Source organism: Balaenoptera borealis, assembly GCF_965194805.1.
Source record: "Balaenoptera borealis genome assembly, chromosome: 1".
NCBI classification, from domain to species: domain Eukaryota; kingdom Metazoa; phylum Chordata; class Mammalia; order Artiodactyla; family Balaenopteridae; genus Balaenoptera; species Balaenoptera borealis.
In genome coordinates this window covers 192,237,704-192,262,130 of record NC_138860.1, presented here as the reverse complement: position 1 = coordinate 192,262,130, position 24,427 = coordinate 192,237,704, and the positions used below count along the sequence as shown (strand labels likewise).

The 24,427-nt window shown below is 62.4% G+C and overlaps 1 protein-coding gene across 4 annotated transcripts in view; it reads left to right on the top strand.

Moving 5' to 3' along the window:
* The window catches only part of PRDM16 (PR/SET domain 16), a 326,349-nt gene that overhangs the window by 288,644 nt on the left and 13,278 nt on the right, over positions 1-24,427 (top strand). For 3 of the 4 annotated variants that reach the window (XM_082351361.1, XM_082351364.1, XM_082351363.1), the window contains 7 exons: positions 4,272-4,485; positions 6,307-6,454; positions 6,902-7,055; positions 11,853-13,266; positions 16,671-16,758; positions 19,584-19,753; positions 20,411-20,488. In XM_082351361.1, the coding sequence (XP_082207487.1) occupies positions 4,272-4,485; positions 6,307-6,454; positions 6,902-7,055; positions 11,853-13,266; positions 16,671-16,758; positions 19,584-19,753; positions 20,411-20,488 (2,266 nt within the window). The remainder of the gene's footprint in view (positions 1-4,271; positions 4,486-6,306; positions 6,455-6,901; positions 7,056-11,852; positions 13,267-16,670; positions 16,759-19,583; positions 19,754-20,410; positions 20,489-24,427) is intronic. The other variant, XM_082351362.1, reaches the window with a different exon arrangement.

Here is a 24,427-nt window from a genome sequence, read left to right as displayed (position 1 = left end):
CCCAGCTAAATGCAGCGGCCCCTTATCACGGCAGGAATTTGGAGTGCACTCTTGAGGGCTTTTGAGCCTCCAGTCTGGTAGATTAGCATGTAGATGCCACATAATTGTGTCCCCCTGGGTTCCCTGAAGCCATTAGGCACTGATGTATTTTTCTGTTACATTCCTGCTTTGCCTTGAAAAGTTGCTGAGAGAACTTCAGATAGACGTGAGGCTGAGACTTGACAAACAAAACATCAGGCCGCCATGGCCTTGGTTTAGTTTGGTTTCGGTGGAAGATAGAGCTTCAGCCCCGGTCCACGGCCTCCCCAGATTTAGATGAAGAGACTTCAGTTCTGAATCACAATTCTGCGTGCTCTTGTTGGGGGCAGGGGCTCTGCCAGGACAACGTCCAGGTATCATGGAAGAAATGGGGGCGGGGGCTGCTTTGCCAGTTCGCTGGGGGAAACAGCACCAGTCCTGCAGACCTGGGACTGGCAATGCTCTTTCAAAGCTGCAGCTTTGTAAAGAAATTCAGTTCCCATTTACCTACAAGTGATTCAGAGCAGAGGGGAGCCACTTTCAGATTCATTAGTTCCAGGGACTTTTTATTTTGTTTTTACTCTTTCAATGGAGAGGGGAAAGATTTCTCTTTCAGGGGAACTTCTTGCTCTTGGGAGAAAATAAAGAAAATCATTTCCTTTCAAATATGCCTTTCTTTTGAGAAAGGCTCAAATTTATTAACTTTTCCCCCTCTCCAAAAAAGATCAAGAGGATGCAGTGTATTGTGTGTAAAGCATGAGATAGGCATAATATAATATAATATAATATAATATAATATAATATAATATAATATAATATAATATAATATAGCAATACAACACAATAAACATCATGTAACCAGAGTGTAACATACTCTAGTATTTCTTTAAAATGGAGTTGCTTGTGCTGGGAAAGTGAAAACCACGTGTGCTGGGCACATCTTTCTTGCCCCGTCCAGCTTGCCCTGGGTGTGTATTCAATGGCAACTTTACCTGCGTGGAAGTCGTTGGGACACCTTTCCACACCATGGCACAGGTGGGCGAAACTTGGACGTGTCCTGTCCTCGGCTGTGTCCTTCGACAGGAACACACTTGGGTCGGTGGTGGGATGGGGGCATGGAGGAGAGGGTGCCCTCCACGGTTGGTTCCACTGCGTCCAGGACGCCCTCAAATGCCTTCAGAGTTAGAAACAGGCTGAATTTTCATTGTAAATCCAAATTCCAGATCCAAACTGGAAAAATAAGTTGGTCAGTGCTATGGATGGGTGGGGCTGGCCCTTCTTCTTCTCTTTGTTTTCAAATTTCAACGTTGGTGACTGTTCTTAGGTGGGTCCAGAAAGAGTAAGAGACAAACTGGCATTTCTAACTTCATCTTGATGCTGGTGGGAGGGGCCCCCCTCAGCCTCATTCCGGCCCAGGAAGTCCGAACAAGCCCACAAGAGCAGTTTTGTGGGGTCTATGCACCCGGTTCTGTTCTAAAATGGTACTCTTGGTCCTCAGACCCAGTGGAAAGGAATCCATGTTTCTAAGGACACGGAAGGCCTGCGGGGGCGGGTGGGTGACAGTGCGTGCCCACACGCACGCCACACGGGGTGCCTTTCTTATACCCTCAGCGGGAAGCTGGGACTCAACCGCCTGCGCCGGGCACCCAGCAAAGCGACGGCTCCGCGTACACAGCTCTGCCACCTCCCCTCTGGGTGCCCTGGGGAAGCCAGGCAGCCTCCCCAGGCAGCCTCCGTTTACCAGTGACAAAGCATGCGGACTGATGCGGGGCTCGGGGGAGGGGACACCATATAAAGTTCCCGGGACAGAGCCTGCCATGTGGAGGGTCCCCGCCTCCACGTCACAGTGGCCATTTCCCTGAAAGCAGCGTTCAGGCCCCCTCCTGTTTTAGAGGCAGCGTCTTGCAGACTTGCCAGGTGACTAGTTTGTGATGTGTGTCCTCCTTGCCCACCTGCCCCCTCCCGGGACTGTGTTTGGGGTTCCGCCCCAGCACCCGAGGACCAGCCCAGGGCCTCAGTGGGCTTCGTTTTAGAATCTCCTCTGACTTAGCCCACCGCCTCCTATTCCTCCTGCCCAGTGGTGCTGCCCGCTGGCGGGGACGCCAGGGTCCTGCTGGCCTTGGGTTCGCAAACGCTGGCTCAAGGATCACTGGCGCGGCCGCCCTCCATCCTGGGCTTCTGTGGTTGCTGAGGACCGGCTGGCCCTCTTGCCTCCTTCCAGTCTGTTCTGTGGCTCAGCACGTGTCAGGAGCAGGTCCAGGGGTGGCCTTTCTGGGATACTGGGTGGGGGCAGAGCCTTCTAAGCCCCGAGTTAAGCTCAGGTCCCCGCACCCAGGGCAGGGCTGGGAGTTGTCACTGGATTCCCCAGACTCTGAGCACGAGCTGTTTTTTCCCCTTCTTGCTCAGGCACTTGCCTGACAGCAGCCTCACGCCGGCGAGCAGGCCAGGACGCTGGGACTCGGCTGTGTCTGACCAGCACTGGGCCCGCCTGGCCTGCCCCACACACACGCGTCCCCCGGGCTCCTCTCATCCCCGCAGCTCTCCCCTGTCACCTAGGGAAGGTGACAGCTGCCTCTGTGTGTGTCCGAGGGTGTCATCGAAGGCCCGGGGGCATCTCAGAGATGGATCCCACAGGAGTGTCCCCCTTGGGCGTTGGGGACTCTGGGTGCCCACTAGTGGCGGCACCGGGTGTGGCCAGACACTGGGAGCAATACCTTCGCCCTCAGGCTCAGGGAAGCTTCCAGTCTCGAGGAGTCCTCCCATCCCCCCGTCCTCCCCCCCAGCCCACAGGCCCAGGTTGCAGAGCTACCCCCTGTCTTGAGACGTTGATGGTGGCCCTTCTGCCATGAGGAGGGGGCACCACCCCTTCTGCCTGCCCCCATCTCCCCCACCTCCCTGGCTTCTGCATCCCTTAGGGTCAGGCCCTTTCAGTCAGCATCCAGCCCAAGGTTAAGGCTCTGCTCACTGCCAGGCCCAGAGGTCCTTGTTCACGTGCACACACACACACACACACACTCACCTTCGCGCAAAAATGCACACATACCCACCCACGTTCACACAAACACACTAACTCATGCGCACAAGTACAATCACATAACATTCACACACAAACCCATGCACACATATTCACACACACAATTGCACACACATTTACAGACACGCAAAGGCACACAAATGCATATTCACACACAAATGTGCATGCTGTCACGTATACACATGCACAGCCAACACACTTAACACATGGTCAATCATGCAAACGAATTTGTATACTTAATATGCATGTGCATGTGCACACATACACATGTGTGCACAGAGACATATCCATTCACGTGTGCCAAGGAATCACGGGAACACACAAACGTGCACAAATGCAAATGTGCCCACTCAGGCACGCTTGCGTGCACCTGCATGCAAGTGTGCAGCTACACAGGCACGCACATTTTCACACCTGTGGCGGCAGACAGAAACACATGCACACGTGCACAGGAATACATATGACACCAGCACAAACACGAGTGCAGATGCACAAAAATGCCTGCACATCCATGCGAAGGTGCCCTGATAAGGAGGCAGACGTGCTCAGATAGTCACCCACGTGCACACCCGTGCACACACACACAGCTGCACACCCGTGCACAAGGAGCACACGTGCGTTCACACAGCCACTCACCAGCACACCTTTCGAGTCATTTGTGCTGGAGCTCTTCGTGCAGGTTCTCTGTTCAGACCTGCGGGGAGCACGAGGCGGTCCTCGGCGGGGAGGGGGACCCCTGCTCCAGGGAGAAGCTGCGTCGGGACAGCCACGGGCTGGGATGGGCCCGGAGGTCCTCCCCGGGGACTCGCGCTCTGAGCTGTTCGGCCTGGCAGGGTCCTCAGGATGCTGCCTCGTAAACTGCATAATAGCCGCCTCCCTTTTATTTGTTTGACCTTGACGGCAATCGTTTATGATACGCATTGGAGCCGTGCCGTCTTTCTTCTGATTCATACACAAAGCGCTTGGCCGGGCTTCCTTCTCTGCTCCCGAGGCGCGGGGAGGGGCCCAGCGCTTCTCGGTGTTTCTTGTGGGGCAGACGCAGGTCCCTGCCGCCTCTGTGTCCCCCGGGGCAGCCTCTCCCAGGTCCAGGAGGAGGGTGGGGAGGATGCGGGAGGGGGCACAGCCGGCGAGGGAGGCACCCCCTGCAGCCCCGGGCCTGGGGTGGGCCTCGGGCAGGCCCAGGGCCGACTGCCCACTGCCCGCCCTCTCTCCCTCGCAGAGGACCCCACGTTCCGCTGCGACGCGTGTGACGAACTCTTCCCGTCCAAGCTGGACCTGCGGCGCCACAAGAAGTACGCGTGCAGCTCGGTGGGGGCCGTGCTCTACGAGGGCCTGGCCGACGAGCTCAAGCCCGAGGGCCTGGGCGGCGGGGGCAGCGACGGGCAGGCCCACGAGTGCAAAGACTGCGAGCGGATGTTCCCCACCAAGTACAGGTGCCGCCCCCGCCCCGCCCCGCCCGCCCCGCCGCCAGGAGCCAGTCAAGGACAGCAGGGTCCGCTGGCCCTGGGGGCCCAGAGGAAGCCCTGAGAAGGGCAGAGGTCACCCCTGACCCCTCAGGCCTTCCCAGGCTGACAGGCCCAAAGCTCCAAGGACAGGTGGAGACACACCTCAGGGGCAGGTACCCTGGCCTGCGCATCCGCCCCTGGGGACAGAGCAGGCCCGCCAGCTGGTGGCTGGAGGCCACCGGTGGTCACTGTTCTGACCGTAAAGGCCAGGCCCCTGGTCAGAGCCCCCCATCCACGAAGGAGCCGCAAGTCACCAGGTCGAGCCACCAGTGGCCCCACCATCCTGGGGTCAGGGCTGAGTTGCGGAGACAGACTTGGAGGAAGTCAGGAACACAGGCCAGGCGCCCAGACGTGCAGGGGTCAGGCCCCAGGGCCACTTCCGTGATGTCCAGGACCAGGCCGGGGGATGCCGCCCAGGGGCTTCCTGGAGTGCCTGGCCCTCGGGCACGCTTCTCAGACAGTGGGCAGGAGCAGGAAGGGGCCACCCGGGGGTCCCCTCGCCACCCACCCCAGGCTCCAGCCTCTGCTTCCCATGGGGGCCCCCATGGAGACTTCACAGGCGTGGGCACAGATGCCAGGCCAGCTGTGTGATGGCCGGACGTGGCCTCCCCAGCCCCTGGGAGCAGGGGCCCCGGGGACCCATGGGGGGAGAAGCAGGCCAGGCAGTCCCAGTGTTCCAGGGACCAGTGAAGACCTTCCCAATGTGCGCCCCTCCTCTGCCTCTGAGAATATCCTCCAGGGCAGCCCTGCAAAGTCAGAGGTAAACCCCATCAGGTCACTAACTGGCTGTGGGATTGCGGAGAATTGAATGCCAATCCTGTCACGGCCCCCTGGGGACGGGAAACCCTCCACCCTGAACGGATGACTGAGAAAATAAGAGTTTGGGCAAATCCCGACTGAGGCCCTTGGCGGTAAGCGCCGCTCAAGTGGGTCCGTGTTTTCTTTACATAAACACATAAATCACAATTAACAACAGGGGAAAAGCTACAATCTGCCGGGTGCTCGAGAACCAAGCGTTTCTGATCTAAATGGATGGCTGGGCCCCGTAATTAACGGGCCATGATGTATTGCTGCCTTGCTCATGAAGATTAACGGTCATACCTGGGACAGGAGGAGAAGCAGGATGTCCCCCGAGAGGAGGGGGCTCCAAGCTGCTGGTTCGTCCAAGTGCAGCAGCCCCTCCCCAGCAGCTGTGCCCGCCCCGCCTACCGCATCTCCTTTGGAGACCCCCTGCCCTCACTCCCCGCTGACCTCCATGGTGTGTGCGTGGCGGGCAGCGTCTCAGTCTGGCTTGGCCGGCGAGCAACCCCAGGTCACTCAGAGGGGGAGGCCTTGGGTCTCCTGGGCCTCGTCCCCACTCTGGGGCTCGTGGCAGTGTTGGAAGTTTCCAGACCCCGTTTTTCTTAGGCCCAAGGTTAGCGTCAAGGTGAAAGTTGTTTTGAGCTGGGACCCCGCCTGCCGCTGGGTGCCTGGGGTGTGGTCTCGGGTGAGGGCCCGAGCTCTGTCCACGCACTGGCTTCCCCCCCCATCCCACGTGGGAAGGCCATGCCTTCCCGTCCATCCCCTTGCCCTGTCCGGGGGGGGGAGATGGACAGACCGGCTGCCAGACCCCACCCTGCTCTCTGAGCAGGAGGCGGTGGCAGGGGCTCCAAGGGGCTGCCGGGAACAGGCCATGCTGGGCTGAGGCCCCTCCCTCCCGGGCAGCGGGCGGCTGGGGGACCCGCAGTGACCCCCGTCCACTGTGCGCAGCTTGGAGCAGCACATGGTCATCCACACAGAGGAGCGAGAGTACAAGTGTGACCAGTGTCCCAAGGCCTTCAACTGGAAGTCCAACCTCATCCGCCACCAGATGTCCCACGACAGTGGCAAGCGCTTCGAATGTGAAAACTGTGTGAAGGTAACGTGGTCGCGAGCCCGGCCCCGCCCCCACTGTCGAGATGCAGGTGACGGGCCCCCGAGTCGTTCGGGGAAGAGAGGAAGTGGGCCGGGCAGCACAGCCGGGGAGGGCCCGGGGCCAGACCTGGGTCCTCTCAGGGTCCCTGCCAGCGTGACAGGACAGGCCGTCATGGGTCAAAGTACTGGAGCTGAAGAAGGCTTCTGAGCTCCCGTCTCAAGCATCCTCAGGGTCACAGTTCTCGCGAGAATTACTGTTGAAGAAACACAGTCAAGGGAGGCCTGACGGCTGGCTGAAAGCCATGCAGGGGGTCACCGCTGCAGCAGAGACCCGCCGGGCCAGGCTCAGTGCAGGGGCAGAGCAGCCAGGGAGACCCCCATGCCGTGGCCAGACCCAGGCCCGCAGTGGAGCAACAGGTGGGGAGTAACTCGACGGTGTCTGTGTCCCCAGGTGTTCACGGACCCCAGCAACCTGCAGCGGCACATCCGCTCCCAGCACGTGGGCGCCCGGGCCCACGCCTGCCCCGACTGCGGGAAGACGTTCGCCACGTCCTCGGGCCTCAAGCAGCACAAACACATCCACAGCACCGTCAAACCTTTCATATGTGAGTGGCCCCCCAGCCTGGGCTTCCAGCCCTGAGGTGTGGGAGTTTGGGGGTCAGGCCAAGGCGTGAAACCCCCAGGCTCTTCCCCACTCACGGGACCCCGTTTGTCCAGAAAACACTCGTGGCAGCTGCTGACACCTCTGCCGCGAGAAGCCCGGGCCTGGCTGCCCTCCTGGTACCGCTTCACCATCGCTTTGCTCCCTCGCACCCTCTCATGCCGTGATTTGCCTGTCCTCGCTCTGCCCTCCTTGGTTCCTCCCCCTCGCTCGCCCCTCCAGTGGCCAGAGGCGGGCAGTGGGTGGTGAGGAAACCCGGGTCCTGCGGAAGGACCCAGCAGCCCACCGCCCCCCACTTCCCCTCCTCTTCCCCGCACGCACGTGCCGCCCTGAGCCCCAGCAGGTGTGATAATCCCACTGCTGCCTCCCAAGTCCTGCTGTTCACCCCCCATCAGCCTTTGGGGAGCCCGGGCTGTATGCCTGCCCTGACCCGGGCAGCAGGGGCCAGCCGTAAGTAACTGGACCCCTGTCCTCACGGAGCTTACCTGCCAGTGGAGAAGACAGAGGCTAAGCCATACAGATCGTAACGGCACACGTGACAGGCACATTAAGTGGGGGGGTGGGGGTGGGGGGCAGGAGTGCAGGGTCAGGAGGCCCTCCAGGTGTCCAGGTGGGTGCTGTCCTGTCCACGTGCTGGGAGGTCAGGACGGTCTGTTGGGTGAGAGGCGTCCTAGCAGAGGACTGCAGGAGGCGTGGGGGTGAACCAAGCGGGTGCCTGGGGAGAGGGCTCGCAACGGGGGGCTGTGAGCACAGAGGCCTTGAGGTTGGGGTGCGTTTGGGGAGAGAGGGGTCAGAGGTCACAGGGCTTGGGTCTGGGGCTCTGGTGGGCCACCGCGGGGGCATGACCCTGGTTCTCGGAGTTTGGAAGATACTGAAGGTTCTTCTCTGCCTAGCATTGTGCCGAGTCTCATTTCACACAAGATTCTGCTGAGTCACTGTTCACACCAACACAGCACTGACTCATCATTCACACCAGCATCGTGCTGACTCACTGCCCGCACGAGGTTGTGCTGAGCCATCACTTCACACGCATGACCTCACAGCATCCTTACAAAACCTTACGGAGCAGGGGCCTCACTATGTCCAACTGAAGGGAACTGACAGAGAAGGAAGCACGTGGAAACGTTAAATGACCAGGCCCTCAAGGCTCGGCTGCAGAGCCCGGATTCCAGCTCAAGGGGCCTGGCTCCTGACCCCAGGCTGGGCGGCCTGGGGCCTCTCGGGCTCCAGCACGTCAGCGTGTGTGTCGGGGGGTAATTCTGGGAGCTTGAAGACTTGGCTCTGGGTGTTTTCACCGACTTGGGGGTTGTACAGGGCTGGACTCCTGCCCCAAAGAGGCCATGCTGACTGGCTTCGCGGGCCTTTGTTGAGTAGCTGAGGCTGTGCCCCCCTCCTGCCCACTGCCTTGAGCCCAAGCTTCCAGCTGTCCTGCAGGAGGTGACTGAGCCCCCGGCCTGCCTGGGTCACCTGCTCCCTCGGTCGAGGAAGCAAAGGGAGAGAGCGCTGTGCCTGGCGGCCACCTCACTGGGGCCGTCTTCCTCTTACCCACCACCTCCTTCACCTGCAGACCCTGGAAAGAGCGTCCGAGTCTCGATGGGAGCAGGGCCCGTTCCCTCTGGGAGGGGCCAGGAAGGAGTGGGCTGGGTGGGAGTGGAGGCTGGGGGCCGGGGTTGTGGGACTGGTGCATAGCCTGCTTCCAGGGCGAGTATCCCAGCAAGTCCCCCTGTGGGAGGAAGCGCACGTGAGTGCATCTATCATAGGTTTCTAAGCTTTTCAGCCAGCTTGGAAAGGAAACTTCCACACAGGCTTACAAGTCATTGCTTTTCTGGGCGTGCAGATGGGCTTCGTGAAGTCGTGTTGGCTTGTAGTCGTAACGTAAGTTCTGGGAACCTCAGCAGTCGGGAAGGGTCCGAGCCCACTGTTTCCGCTGCCTGCACGGACTCTGTGTGCAGATGGGGAGGACACGGGGCAGCCTGGACGGGCCCCCCCGGCTCTCAGCAGCCCTCCGCCTCTCATCTGTGCCCCGTGCCCACCTTGGGCCTTGGCTTTTGGCCGAGGGGGTAAAACGAAAGAGAAAACCCCAAACTTGGCCAGGTGCCATGTATGAGAGGGAGATGCAAATGTGAGAAGTTAGATTAGACGTGAAGATCAGCCTGTGCGTCCTCTCGACCGGGGCAGAGCATCCTCTGGCCCACGGTTAAGGGGGTCAGCTCTGGAAAGGAAACTGTGAACAAGTGAGCGGAGGGCAAACGATGCAGCGCTTCTGAGAAAAGATGGGCCACTGGGGGAGCAAGGGCTCACGGCGGCCGGTCACTCGTGCACAGACTCCGTCCCCCGCCGCGCGGCCCCTGGGCGCCCACACACAGCACATATCATGGGCACCAAACCTGCCCCAAGTCCCAGCCTCACTGACCACACAGCCCAAGGCAGCATAACCTCCCGGTGGGGTGTCTTGCATCTGGAAACTCAAATGTGGGGGGTCGGGGCGAGGGTGTATCCGTGCACACAGGCAGACTGGCTCCTGTGGGCACTTTTTAGAAAGGACCTTCTTAGGAGTGAGTGTGTACATGTGCATGTGTGTGCACGTGTGTGTGCATCCCTGCACGTACCCTACAGGAGAAGAAACTGCTGATCAGAATAAGTACTGGCCAGGGCCCCTCTGCATCCCAGCAGGGCCTGGGGCACCATCCACCAGGCGCGGGTCCCACGTCCAGTTCACTGTGGGCTGCCCGGGCCTTTCCCAGCCTCTGCAGACAGCCACCTCCCGTCACCGGCTCTAAGCCAGCAGTCAGCCATCCCAGGGCCAGGACCTGCCTCTCCAAGGACCTCAGTCTCCCAGAGGCCTCTCTGTAGCCCCAGCATCTCTGCAGGATCCCTGTATCGTGTGAGTGGGTGGGTGGGAAGCAAGGGTCCCAGGCTCCCTGTGCCCAGGCATGGCCACTGGCCCCAGGGGCCCCTCCTGAGAGCTGCCTTGGGTGGGAGCCTGCTCAAGGCCAGTTTCCAAGCTCAGGATGGCAGCAGCCACTAACGAGGTGCCACAGAGGCCTGCTATGGGGGGCAGAGGGTGTCACAGAGCCTCTTCGGGGGCCGGGGATACAGCAAGGTATCACTCGTCTGGCCAGGTGCCCTGAGCTGGGGAGCGGCCTTTCTCCCCCTAGGGCTGGCGGAGGCCTGCGGATATTTATAGACCATCTGTGGAACAGCCTCTCTGCACCAGCCGCCTCCCAAAATGGGCAGATTTGATCAAATGAGGCAGTGCTCTTCCCCCTCAGCCTTGAAAACGTCCCGCCAAGCCAGACGACCAGGAAGGCAGAGCCGTTAATATAAATAGATATTGTGATTAAAGACACGATCATCTGCGGGCCAGCGCTCCCAGCTAGAGCCACATGACATCAGGCAGCAGAGGGTGTGCGGTGAGCAAGAAACGCACTGGAATCATTGTTTCCACTGGGGCTGCATTTAGGAAGCAAATTGTCCTGCAGAGAGAGACACACACAGCGTGTGTGCGTGCGTGTGTGTGTGTGTGTGTATGTGTGTGATCATTCCTCTCTTGCTGGTTAGAAAAATAAGAGCAGAAAGAAAAACTGGCCGTTGGCCGGCACTCAGCTCACAGGCCGTTGGGAAAATGGCCGAGACTGGGTCCCCAGGGCCTCTGGGTCCTGGCGTTTGGCCTCGGCCGCCACCACCCTCTCCTGTTAAGAGCAGAGGCCAGCGTCTGGCAACCAGAGCTGGTGCGGCCTCTCCATCCCAGTTGGGAGAGGTTTCCATTTTCTCAAACGTGGAACTAGCCCTCTCCACGTGGCTCCCCTCCCATCTCCACCTTCAGGCCACCCCCAGACGGTGACCTCACACAGCCAGGACCCGTGCTCCCAAAGCCCAGCCTCCGGGACTAAGAACCCCAAGGGGCTGGTCCCTCTTGAGGCCTTCCTGTCCTGGATGCAGGTCACAGGGCCTGGGACAGAAAGAGGGGGGAAAGAGAGAGCATTTTAAACTTTACAAAGTGGGAGACGTAGCCCGGGGGTCGGTGTCTCCCTCGCCCCTGCTGGCACAGCGTGGCTGACGTGGCAGGGAGGGCGGATGGGCGTTCTGGGCGGCTGGTGCAGCTGCAGACATGATGGCGTGCCACGACTTTGTTTCTGGGAACGATTTTGAAGGCCTTGGCGCCACATGGCAAACTCATGGGGGCCAGGAGGGCACAAAGAGCGTCAGGGCCCCTTTCTCCAGCGGAGAAGGTTGAGGCAGCTGGAGACCTACCCAGGCCAGCCCAGGGACCCCAGGGAAGGCACGGGAGTGTCCTCGCCAACCCGTGCTGGTCACCAGAGGCCAGTCCCAGGTAGGGTGCACGTGCAATCTGTATGTATGTGTGCACACGCGCGTGCGGGCACACATGTCTGTCGTACACACCTGAAGTACAACGTACACACGTGTGTGAACATGCACACTCGTGCACGACACGTGTGTACACAAGCACACATGTGCCCGCGGACACGTGTACGCACATGCATGCACACATACACATGTGAGCACGTATGTAGGTACTCACACACAGTGACACAGATGCCCGCGTGTGCACGCGCACACACACACACACACACACACACACACACAGATGCTCACGTACCTAAGCACACGCTGCTCCGGTCCCTGAGGCCAGAGCACCCCGGTCCCACCCCCGGGACCCTGCAGCCCAGGGTTTCCATCATTTCATAGCTGCCGGTCTTCGCTTCTGCTGACGTTTCAGGTGAGGTCTGCCACAAGTCCTACACGCAGTTCTCCAACCTGTGCCGCCACAAGCGCATGCACGCCGACTGCCGCACGCAGATCAAGTGCAAGGACTGCGGGCAGATGTTCAGCACTACCTCTTCCCTCAACAAGCACCGGCGCTTCTGCGAGGGCAAGAACCATTACACGCCGGGCGGCATCTTCGCGCCGGGCCTGCCCCTGACCCCCAGCCCCATGATGGACAAGGCCAAGCCACCCCCCAGCCTCAACCACGCCGGCCTGGGCTTCAACGAGTACTTCCCCGCCAGGCCGCACCCGGGGAGCCTGCCCTTCTCGGCGGCGCCCCCCGCCTTCCCCGCGCTCACGCCCGGCTTCCCGGGCGTCTTCCCTCCGTCCCTGTACCCCCGGCCGCCCCTGCTACCTCCCATGCCGCTGCTCAAGAGCCCCCGGAACCACACGCAGGACGCCAAGCTCCCCAGCCCCCTGGGCAACCCGGCCCTGCCCCTCGTCTCCGCCATCGGCAGCAGCGGACAGGGTGCCGCGGCGGCCGCGGGGCCCGAGGAGAAGCCGGAGAGCCGCCTGGAGGACGCGTACGCCGCCAAGCTCAAGCCCCGGGGCAGCGACCTGTCAGACGGCAGCGACTTCGAGGATATCAACACCACAACCGGGACCGACCTGGACACGACCACGGGCACGGGCTCCGACCTGGACAGCGACGCGGACAGCGATCGCGACAAGGCCAAGGCCAAGGGCAAGGCGGCCGCGGGCAAGGCCGAGCTCGGGGGCGGCGCGGCGGCCCCCGGCGCCCCGAACAGCGTGGGCGAGGTGCCCGCCTTCTACTCCCAGCACTTCTTCCCGCCGCCCGAGGAGCAGCTGCTGACAGCGTCGGGCGCCGCGGGCGACTCCATCAAGGCCATCGCGTCCATCGCCGAGAAGTACTTCGGGCCCGGCTTCATGGGCATGCAGGAGAAGAAGCTGGGTGCGCTGCCCTACCACTCCGTGTTCCCCTTCCAGTTCCTGCCCAACTTCCCCCACTCCCTGTACCCCTTCACAGACCGCGCCCTCGCGCACAGCCTGCTGGTCAAGGCCGAGCCAAAGTCGCCCCGGGACGCCCTCAAGGCCGGTGGCCCCAGCGCCGAGTCACCCTTCGACCTCACCACCAAACCCAAAGAGGCCAAGCCCGTCCTGCCAGCGCCCAAGGCGCCCCCGGCCCCGGCGTCCGGCGAGGAGCAGCCGCTGGACCTCAGCATCGGCAGCCGCGTGCGGGCCAGCCAGAACGGAGCGACCCGGGAGCCCCGCAAGAACCACGTGTACGGCGAGCGCAGGCTGGGGGCCGGCGAGGGGCCGCCCAAGGCGTGCCCGGCGCAGCTGCCCCAGCAGCCGTCCCTGCACTACGCCAGGCCATCACCCTTCTTCATGGACCCCATCTACAGGTATTAACATGCCCCGCCCTCACCCGCTCTCCAGAGGGGCCGCCACCCAGGTGGGCCGCCAGGGGGGCACCGCGGCGGGAGGGGACGCTCTCGCCTGCCCCCCCAGGCTTCGTCCCTCTGCCTTTGCGGCTTCAGCAGGCGCCTCGGCTCTGGGGTGTCCGTGCCGCTTGGGGTCCATGCCCGGCTTGGCCCTTTCCTGGGGTGGGCCCCTGGTGGGGTCTCCTGGGCACCCCTGGCTCCCTTTCACTGACAGCCACTGTGAGACCCCCGCCGTCCTCCCTCGAGCCCTTACCTTCCCCCACCCCCGGCAGCCTGCCCTCAGGCTCCACCCCAGACACCCGCCTGCTGGAGGCTCCGGCCACCTTCTCTGGACAGACTCTGCCCACGGCACTCCTGGCTCTTCCCTCTGCGTCAGCATCCCTGCTTCCCTGTGTCTGCCCCACAGCTGGGCTTCTGGTGGCCCAGGGGAGACCAGAGGAGGAGCTGCTGGTCCCCAGTGGGAGGAGGGGGAGGGAGGGAGGAGGAAGCTTTGGAAGGTTTGCCAAAAACCAGTTTCCCATTCCAATGACACCTTCCCAGTGAGGGGCCAGTTGAATCCCGTCCCCGGCTGCTGGGCACGGTTTGAGCAGGCGGGTTTGTTAGGTGAGAGGGGTCTGACCGCCCGCCACACGTGTCCTGGGGTGCTGGGCAGGCTGAGCCCTGAGGAGGGGGCTGTGCCCGTGGACGGGCCTGGGAGGGGGCCTGGAGGGGCAGGCAGGCAGGCGTGTTGGCTCAGCCCCTGATACAGGCCCACGGCTCTGTGTGGGAGGGGCCCGTGTGGACACACGTAAGTGTGTCCACACGGGCATTCAGGGAGCATGTGGCCGCCTTGAGGGCTTGCGTGCCTGCTATTCCCCAGGGACCACGCAGGGCCTGGGGATGGGTGTGCAGGTGAGGTCACCTCTGCTAAAGGTGCAGTGGAAAGAAATGATGGCAGAGCTGCCAGCGAGGGAGATGGGCCGGCCTCCTGCTCCGCCCTCTGGCGCCGACTCGGGTCTCCGCCCTCCGGCGCCCACTTGGGTCCCCGCCCTCCACGCTCACCCGGGGCCCTGGCCGGCCTGTGTCTGCTGCCGGCCCCGTTTCCTGCCAGGTCCTGCTGGCGTCATCACAGGAAACATGAAAAATGCCCCCCTTGGGTCTTTCTTTAAGAACACGCCATCCATAGATGGTTTGCTGACAGCGGCTCATAGGGTTTCTGGGGTGAACATGGCCATCAAAGGCCCAGGGAGCATCTGCCAGCTAGAATAAGAATCTCCGGGACCCACGGGGAGCCAGGAGACACCTGGGGCTTGAGGGAGGATGCCCCCGGGAGGAGCCACCCTTGTGCAGAGGATGGGGGCAGGATTGGAGACCTAGGGAGGGACGCTTCTAGTCGGGCCTCCGGAGTTGGAGCCAGCGGGCCTGCAAGAGGCTCTCGGTTAACTGTTCCTGCTCAGTCCCTGGCCTCCTCATGCACCCCGTCCCAGCTCTCCTCCTGGACCCCAACCCTTCTGTGCCCCTCTCCTCCCCCTCCAGGCCTGGTTTAGGGCCTTTTCCTGGAAGCTGGGAGAGCAGCCAGTCTGGCCCCGAGGCGGGAACTGGCCACAGGCGCCCCCAACCCGGGTCCTGTCCGAGCTCCTCCGAGACCCGGCGTGTGCTAGGCTTTTGCCCTCAGGATTTAAAGTGCAGTGGCTGGTGGAGGGGCTGCCTGGCCCCCAACTTTGTACACAGGCACCAGCAAAATGCCTGAGAGTGGATTAGCTCCAAATTTTCTCCCCACCACCCCCCAAGCCCAGTCAAGATAAACACTCATGGTGTCGGGAAGGTTCCTCTCCAAGTGAAGGTGTGGGTGACTGTCACTGCCTGTTAACAGGCTGGCCCAGGGCTAGGGGACAGGGTCCCCTCAGCTCCTGGGTGGTTCTGGGGTGACTCCAGCAAAACTCCCCACAGGCCACGCCCCAGCAGTGACTGTGGACATATACCCACAATCCTCCCTCCCCCAGGTAGGAGGAACCCTAACACCGCCAGGCTGGCAACCTCCCAGCCCTCCAGCCCCTCTCACCGCCACGTGCTGCTGTCTCTGCAAGATGGGCTGGGGATGGTGTGGTGACAAAAGCCACGCGCCTTGGAAGAGCACGTGTCCACTGGGGTCTGTGGGGTCAGCTGACGGGTGTCGCTGCGAGCAGCCCGCTGGGCTGCCGCTAGACACAGAAGTCGGGAAAAGGCAGAAGAAGACATTTAACAATCCCCCACGTGGGGCCCCTTCCTCTCGGCCCACGCCACCCCCCCAGGGGGCCTTGTTGAAAGGCCAACTCAGTCCAGCTTTGAACAGGGCCTCTGCTAAGCCCTGCAAAGCGAGGTGCCCCTCAAGCCAACTTCCCACATGGAGATCCCCTCCTCCCCTTGGACCCGGCTTGTGGTCTCGGTGGGGTCACCTGTGGCCGCCTGCGCTCTGTGGGGTGCCCCTGCCCTTGCGGCCATCCCTGTCCTGCTCCGGTCAAGGCCCCAGCCAGTCCCCTGGGGGCAGAGCTGAGCCTAAGAGGGATGGGAGCGTGGCCCTGGGCGAGCGAGGTGGCGGGTCACCGCAGCTGTGGCTGCCTGTGGGGAGGTGGCAGGCCTCCCCAAATCCCACTTTGTAAATCTCGACACCCCCCCAGGGGAAACTGAGGGAGGCGTCCTTGGGACAGAGTAGAGGAGGGGTCAGGGAGAGGAGGGATGGCCACCTCCTCCGCTTGTGACTGACAGTTGTCCTGGCATTTGGGCAATGTTCTAGAATTGTCACCTCCAGCAGCTGTCTTGAGGTTTTAGGTAGACCCTGGCTGGCTGCCGCGGGGAGGCCCTGCTGCCTCCCCAGGACAGAGACCTACCGGTCACTCACGTGTATCCGCCCAGTCGGGCAGAGCGCCCGTGCCAGGGGCCGGGAGGGAGAGGGACGGGGGTGTAGGCAGCAGCCCCCCCGTGCTCCACATTCTGCTTTGGGGGAGCCCTCGCTGGGCTGACAGGCCACTTGGCAGAGGCTGGTGCACGCGGGCCCTTCAGAAGGTTCCTGGCCCCAGCATCAAGCCTTCCTCACGGGCCTGGGTGCCAGCGGCTGGGCGGGCGGGGAGGGGGGCGGACGCTGGGGAGACTCGAAGGACTACAGACCTGGGCATGGTGATGGGGAGCTCGTGCTCGGGCAGGCAACTGTGAGGCTGGGTCACAGACGTCCCCACCGCGTCAGGTGAGACGTGGCCACAGGGGACATGGAAGCTGGGCCGCCATGGTGACCCCCCACCTCGTGACCGACGGGGCACGGGTGGGCGCCCAGAGGGGCGGGGGCCACAGCCCCTCCCCACCCAGCGCTGGGCCGCTCGGTGGGGTCCGTAACCCTCTGTGTTGCTGTCCAGCAGGGTGGAGAAGCGGAAGGTGACCGACCCGGTGGGAGCCCTTAAGGAGAAGTACCTGCGGCCGTCCCCGCTGCTCTTCCACCCCCAGGTAAGGCCCAGCCAGGGGCCCCAAGGTCCGTACGGGCCAAGGCGCGCACCCCAGGCGGGTCTCCGCTTCCCGTTCCTGCAGACCCACGGGTCCCTTTGAGGCTGGGGAGGATGGGAAGGGCCAAGACAGGTGAGGAAGGAGGGTGGTCCTCTGTGGGGGCACCCTGTGGGTCCCTCAGAGGCAGCCAAGGACCCCGGTCCACAAGGGGCCCCAGTGACCTGTGGCTCAAGCTCTAGGAGGGGGAGTGAACTTGCATGGGGCGGTGGGCAGCAGCTCGGATGGAGCGAACCCAAGAATTTTGAATGTAGGGAGAATAGACACGAGAGAGCCAGGGAGCCGTGGACGCCAGCAGTCTCTCTGGTACGAGGGACTTGGGGATCCTTCAGGGGAAAGAGCAGGAGAAGGGCCTGAGTGCAGGGGGGCAGGACAGCAGTAGAGGGACTGGCGTCGAGGGCCGGGCGTCCCGGGGGCAGTGGGCAGGGGGACCACCCTCACCCGGGGATGCAGAGGGTGGAGAGGCCGCTTGTCAAGACTAGAATCAGGGGTCTGGGAAAGAGAACCCCCAAGTCTGGGCAGTGGCCGCAGACCCCACCAAGCCTACAGGCACACCTGTGTCCCCCTGGCCACGTCCTCCCAAGGGGTGGGCGCAGAGAGGCGGCAGAAGAGGGGGTGAGCAGCGGGGCCGGCGGAGTCCCCCTGATTCCCTGCCCCGGTGCCCACCTGTCCTCACTGCTTGGGGCCCAGCCCCCGCCCCAGAGCCACGGGCCTCCCCTGTCCCAGCCGGAGGGGCCGGGGGCTGAGCTGTGGGACAGGCCTGGACCCAGACTCGAGACCCGGGCATTGTTCTCCTGCTCCGAGTTTCCCGCCTGGGACAAACCCCGCAGTTTGTGGAACCTGCGCCCTGCCTGGGTTCACAGCTAAACTTAGAGCCTCCCATTGTCTTGCTGGGGCCTCGGAGTTTGGTTAAGAACTTCCCCTGATTTCCTCGGGACCGGCTGGAAAAAGCCGGCAGGCCAGCCAGGCACATCCTGTGTTTGTGTTTGTGCGGGAGCTCGGCCGGGAATATCTGATCAGGCGGAGAGGGCCAGGCAGGCCGGACCCTCCCAGGCCTGAGGAAGAGGGGCCTGGCGGGGGGCCGGCTGCCCATTGTCCCTGCTGCCCGCTCCCCCCACCTGCCACCCCTGCTGCCTGCCCGTGGGCCCAGAGCCAGGGGTGGGGGCGGGAGAGAGGACTAGTAAGTCACCTGATTAAATGGCCTGAGGTCAGACCATCACTCGGACAGGAGAAGTCGTGGCCTCTACAAAGTCTAGGGGTCACCGCTGCACGAAGCTGCATTGGTCAGCTGCCTGGCAGGAACTTGCCAGGACCTTTCATTGCTGAGGCCCGACGTGCAGGTGTATAGGGTGCAGGGTGAGACAGTCCTGCCAGCCCACTGCCCCTCACCACCTCTGGGGTCCTGGGGAGTCTGGGGTGGTGGAGAGTCCCAGAGCCTCCCATGGCTGTGGCTAAAACTGAGACCCAGAAGCAGATGGACAGCAGTCTGTATGCCCAGGTCCCATCGTCCAGGCCGTGGAGGGGCTAATGAGAGGCTGGACGGCAGCTGAGGGCCAAGGCCATGCCCATCTGTCCATCAGTGGGGATGGGTGGGGCCACCCATGGCTGGAAGCATCGTGTGCATCTGATGGGGAGCGTGCCTGCCCCACAAGGATGGCGAGGCCCAAAGCCCTGCAACTGGGCAGAGCCGGCCAGGGCCCAGGTGGCAACCCAGGGTCAAGGGAGGCCTCAGCCACTAGGATGGACCCCATTTTCTGTTTGTAAACCCCTTTCTGGTGTCTTATTGTAACCAGTCAGTTGTTCCCCAGCCTAAACCTTGAGGGGCTCGGGGCATAATGAAATCTCTTCCTTTTCTGGTCTCATCCCAGCCTCCCACGGGGCCTGGCTTGCAGCGGGCACTCTCTGGGGGAGAAGTGCTGCTGAGGCCTGTGCAGCCCCCTCCCCTCTCCTGTCCCCCAGCCCCAGGGCCTCAGGGCAGGTGCAGCCTGGGATTCTGATCAGAACCCTGCCCACCAGCTGGAAATGACTGATGCCAGGAGGAGGTGACTCCCTTCTCCTCCCCAGGCAACGCCTTGGCATCTGCAAGGAGCAGAGAGGCAGCCCCTCTTGCCCGTGTCACCGTGTCCTGTGCCGTGTCATGTTGGAGTTATCATTCCGAACATTTAGTTAGTGGAATCCAACCTTAGGTTGTTGAATTTCCTTTTAGCACTTTGCCAGCAATTACGGCCTGCTGCCACTAGGTGCTGGTAGTGCCTCAGGCTCGTGATTCATGTTTTAACCTGAGATTGATTCAGGTAGCTATCAATTTTTTACCACTCCAAAAAAAAAAAATTGGATGTAATTCTGTCTTTAACCCAAACTAGCCATCAGGAGTGCTGGCCGGGGGTCGAGCCAGCAGGGCCTTGCTGGCTTGTTTCAAAGTGAAGGGCTGTGTAATTGCAGGTGTCGGCAGCCTGCGTCACCCACGTCTCAGCCAGCACAGGTTGGCTGGGGAAGTTCAGTGGCGGCTCCCCCAGCCTAGACACTGGACTGTGAGGGGCTTCCAGGCAAGGGCAAGAGCAGGGCTGGCCGCAGAAAGGGAAGGAACCCAGCCCAGTGGTCAAGAAGAAGGAGGAGGCCACGGGTTCCAGTGACCACCTCCTTGTCCTGGGGGCCCGTGACGTGCTCAGTCATCCAGGACCCCCAGATGCCCGCGGGGGCGGGTTCCCGCGCGTCAAGAGAGGGGGCGGCTCGGGGGCGCCCCACAGACTCTCCCGCTCTCCTGCCAACAGATGTCAGCCATCGAGACCATGACTGAGAAGCTGGAGAGCTTCGCGGCCATGAAGGCGGAATCCGGCGGCTCCCTGCAGCCCCTCCCCCCCCACCCCTTCAACTTCCGGTCCCCGCCCCCGACGCTCTCGGACCCCATCCTCAGGAAGGGCAAGGAGCGCTACACGTGCAGGTGAGACGCTGAGAGCCCCTGGGGCGGCCCCGGCACAGTGGCCACAGGTGCAACGCCGGCCCGTGAGCCTGCACTTCCAGGAGAAAGCTCTCAGTCTCAGCCAGGGTACAGCGTGGTAGCAACCGATGGCCCGTTGTCCCCTTGACGTCATTCCCCAAAGATATGCACGTGCCCCCCACCAAGCTGTGCTCCCGTGAGCGCAAGAAAGTGCGACCTTGGCCAGCCGGTCGGAGTTCGCAAGGCCGGAGGCTGAGGCGCCGCGGTCAGTGTTTAACCACAGCTCTGGGGGCCGGTGGGGAGCCCACTGCTGGGGAGAGATGGTCCGTCCCCAGGTGCACGGGCTCGTGCAGGCCGGCCCTTGCCGGCTCGGCCAAGGCTGGGCTCCGGCGCTGAGAAACTGCTTGGCGGCGGGGGGGTGGCGGGGGGACGGCCCCGAGCGGGCCAGGGTGGGCCGGTGCCGTCTGCTCAGTGGTGCAAGTCCAGCTTCTCTGTGAGGCTCCGCTGGGCTCCGGGGCTGAGGAGAGACTGAAATGCAGGGTGTGCAGCCGGGCCACCGGCCCCCAGGTGTGGGAGAAACAGTACAGGAAAGCACCTGGGCGCCCGCGTCTCTGGCGCCGCGTCTGCTTCACGCATCCCTCCCCCGCCCCTCCACTCCAGGTACTGTGGCAAGATCTTCCCCCGATCAGCAAACCTCACGAGACACCTGAGGACACACACCGGGGAGCAGCCGTACAGGTAGGAGCCCGCCCGGTAGGGGGTGCAGGCTCCTGGCGGGCAGGACGGGCAGCGGGTGGGAGCCAGCATGCTTGCACCAGCTCACTTCCTGCGCCCCTCCCTCCTGGCCCCTCAGCCATCCTGCGCCCAGGGGCGCTGTAAAGGTTAGGCTACCGGCAGGTTCCCATCTACTGACCCAGAAGGGTGCCCAGGAGCAGCCCTCCCACCTGCCGCGGGGGTGTCGACTGGAGCAGAGAAGCCAGGCCCAGGGGTGGTCTGGCGGGGGAGGCCTCAGCCTCACCACCACCCAGCCCACCTCTGCTCACCTCACCACGGCCGTCAGCCATCGCTGACCTAGCCCTGGGCAGGGGACCAGGGCAAGCGCCTAAGGCGGGGTGGGCTGGTCTCAGAGGAAAAGGAGCTCCATGCAAATTCGGGTCCCGCCCAAGCTTGGGGCGTCCTGAGGGATTCCTTACATCCCCCTGACCGCCCTGGACGGAAGCCGCCTCTGCCCCCAACCTCGCTCCTCGGTGCCTGGGCTCCTGCCTGCAGAGGTGTGAGCACAAGCGCATGGGGGGTGTGAGAGCCAGTGCATTTCGTGTTCACAACTAGTGGAGGCATCACCCCATCTCAAAGACTTGGAGCCCCAGGCTTAGAGACGCCCCTGACCTGCCAGGGGTCCGAGATCATGGCCATGGTAGTTTACCATTCTGGCCTTTCCTCTTGGTCCCCGGGGCATTTGTCGGGCAGGAAGAGAGCTGAGGGTAGTGCCCTGCGTTTTGGGGACCCCACCCAGGGGGACCCTGCAAGTCCCAGGGGATGGTGACCATGAGGCAAATTGGGGAAATGCTGGTCCCAATGCCAGGACGACATTCTGGGCTGTCTGGTGAACAGCAGCCATCGGCAGTAAGGGGTTTGGTGTGGTTTTAAGTTGGCAACATGAGATTCCTGTCCTCTGGCCGCCGCACGGAGCAGGGAGTCACCCACCGGCCCTGGAGATGGGGGGCATGATCCCATCCCTTGGCCGGGCGGCCACACGGGGCTCCTGCAAGTGTCACAGTCACCATGCCCTGTCCTGGCCGGGTAAGCGTCAGCTCACGTCGTCTGTTCAGTGCCCTCGGCCTGCCCACAACACACAGCCCCCCGTTCCCCTCAAAAAGTGACTTACAACTTAACAGAGGCTGGTGTGGCCTGGTTCCCTCCCTGAAAAGGAGCCACGTGTGTTTTCTGTAAGGGAACCAACTTCTGGACAGTGTTGCGTGTAAGAGCCCCTGGGGGGTCGGGGCCGTGTTTATAGAAGGGTTTAATTGTCATCGATTTCTTTTGCTCTTTCCAATCTGTGAGTTTCGACGTGGGTAACAATGATTGCTTTGAAAGTCTGCGCTGCAAATCCTGACCACGTCTGGTTCAAGGCAGCCTACGATGAGGAGTTTGGGGTGTGGGACTGTGCTTGTGACGCCACTGAGGCTTCTGGGCTCACTCTGTGAATCGGAAGGGCTTGAATTGGAGAAGGAAAATGTGCAGGTCTGTCCACAGAAGCCCGTTGCCGGCCCAGGCCAGGTCTGATGAAAACCGCCCGCCGCCTGCCCGGAGCCCACGTGTGTGCGCTGCGTGTGTGCCAGGACAGGCCCGGCTGTCAGGGGCCCCTCGCAAGCAAGAGAAAGACAGACTCCTTAGTGTGACTGATACATTTGCTGGAGAGGAGGTCACACCTCTGCCCGGCCCAGCCCGTGTCCTGGCTTAGAGATCTTTGGGTGAAGCTGCGGGGCCAGGGGCAGTTGATGACACACTCCTTCAAGCTCCAGCACAGAGGGCTTATTGAGATGTGGGAGGAGAGATATAAAAATTGGATTGGGAACGAGGGGGGCCGCTTCCTTCATCTGTCCTGGCAGCCGCCGTGCTCAGGGGTCCCCCCAGCTGCTGCCCAGGGGTGGGGGGCCTCGAGTCACACTCTGGATGCGAGCGCTCGTGGACTGGCCATGGGCTCCTGGCGGGACCTGGGATTCCGGCTTTAAGGATGCTCACCTCCCCATCTGCAGTGCGTTTCCTCCCTGGCTCCCCGTCTCGCTAACTGTGTTAAGTCAAAGCACCCAGCAAGGTCCTGTTACCATTTCCGTCGGGGCTACGGGTGGCCCATAGGTGTCCTTTCTTTGCTCGTTTTATTGTTAGGGCTGGGTTTCAAAATCTCTTCTTTCTTTCCTTTCCCGGCTTTTTACAAAGACCAAAGGCGTTTCTCCCTGTGATGGCTGGTGTGGCCCCATTGGGTCCCGGGGAGGACGCTGCCAGCCCCCCAAGGGCCATTTCACACAGCCCCCCCTCACGTGGTGCTGGGTCTCTACCACGGCTGGCTTTCCCAGGGCGGCGGCAGATGCGGTCACAGCAAGGTCCCCTCAAGGCCCTTCCTGCCCGCCGCCGTGGCCAGCCGGTCTTTGCTCTCCCACTCCTGCTGGAGCGCGATGGAGTGTTATTTTATACAGCACGGCCATAAATTTCACTAGCCACTTGTCAGCTTATTTACAACGCAAATCCCAGCTGCTCTGAGAGCCCGGCCCCCTCGTAGCCCTGGGCTCACCAGTCCTCTGAATTTCAAATGTACTTCTCTGGGCCATTCATTTAGATTAGGACCAGGAGAGGGCCAGATTCAGGACTCTGTGACCAAATTGAAGGCGTCGCTGCCCTCCCCAGCCCCTCCCAGCCCCGCAGAGGTTGAGGGTGGGAGGTCTCAGGTCTGTGATGAGCTCCTCGTCCAATCCTGTTTCGTACTCAGGGTTCCCACTGCTCTGGGATAATGCACGGCCGCTGGTGGAGCTTGCAGAGGGTCCCTGAATTTCCAAAGATACAGGGAAGGAAGGCTAAGCGTGCAGGCACCTGTGTAGACCAAGGCGGGCACACCACGCAGCCCGTGTGAAGCCTGTTGGACAGGGGACAAGCGCCCAGACCCGGGCTGGGGCCAGCTTGGCCTTGCACTCGCCCTACGGGCGAGCCTGGCACCACTGGGGGTGGAGGGTTTCTGTAACTTCGGGGGTGTGCCGGGGGCAGAGTGGGGGAGCGAGACTGTGCAGGCTGGGATGTAAAAATCCTCCTTTCTGGGCCGTTGGGAGGGGAGCGCCAGGTCAGAGGACACCCGAGTATCTCTGCTCAGCCCAGCCAGGGAGAGGGCTCGAGCCCCAGCCCAGCTGCTCTGGCACCGCAGGCTGAGAAAGACAAGATAGCCACCTTCCCGGTGCTGGCAGCCAGGACGTGGGTCCAAGTCACGAGGCTGTGGGAGGACCGAGGCCCCACGTCCCAGGGACGCCCAGGGGCCCGGAGGCAGCTCAGCTGGCCCAGCAGGCCGGCCTGGCACCGAGGAGCAGAGAAGGCTGAGGGCGGCTCAGGAGGAGCCCAGGGGGTTAGCGTGCAGATCACGGACGGCTCTTAGCCCGTCTGCTGTGGAGGGAGCCAGCGTCAGCCTGGCCTCAGGCAGAATTTGGACGCTTCGGGAACTGAGTAAATGAAGCCCCAGAATCACACCAGGGGAGCCGTAGGGGCTCCCTCTAGCTGGGCCCCTCTCCCCAGGGGTTATCCCACAGGACGGGAGGTGGGGGTAACTTGGAGCCTCTCAACCTACCAGGACAGAGCTTCATAAAGCTGCCACCCCTTCGAGCAGGGAAAGCTCAGCTCCTGGGCCCCGGCGGCGGCTAGTGGGGGCCTCAGGCTTCCTTCCTCGGGGGCCCTGGGAACACTGAGGTTGCCCAGACTCCCCGGGCAGGGCCAGCCTCTGAATGTCAAGTGTCAGGCGGGCACCTCGGGTTCTGGGTGGGCGGCACTGGGAAAGTCCCCGCCAGCCCGTCCCCAGATAGGAGGCCAGGGCCCCAGAGCGTCCTCAGGCACGTCCCCGTGCATATGACCGAGCGCTCGTGACCAGTACGCTGTGCTGGAGCACGGCCACCGGCCCCTGTAGGAATGCCAGGCCGCGTCCTC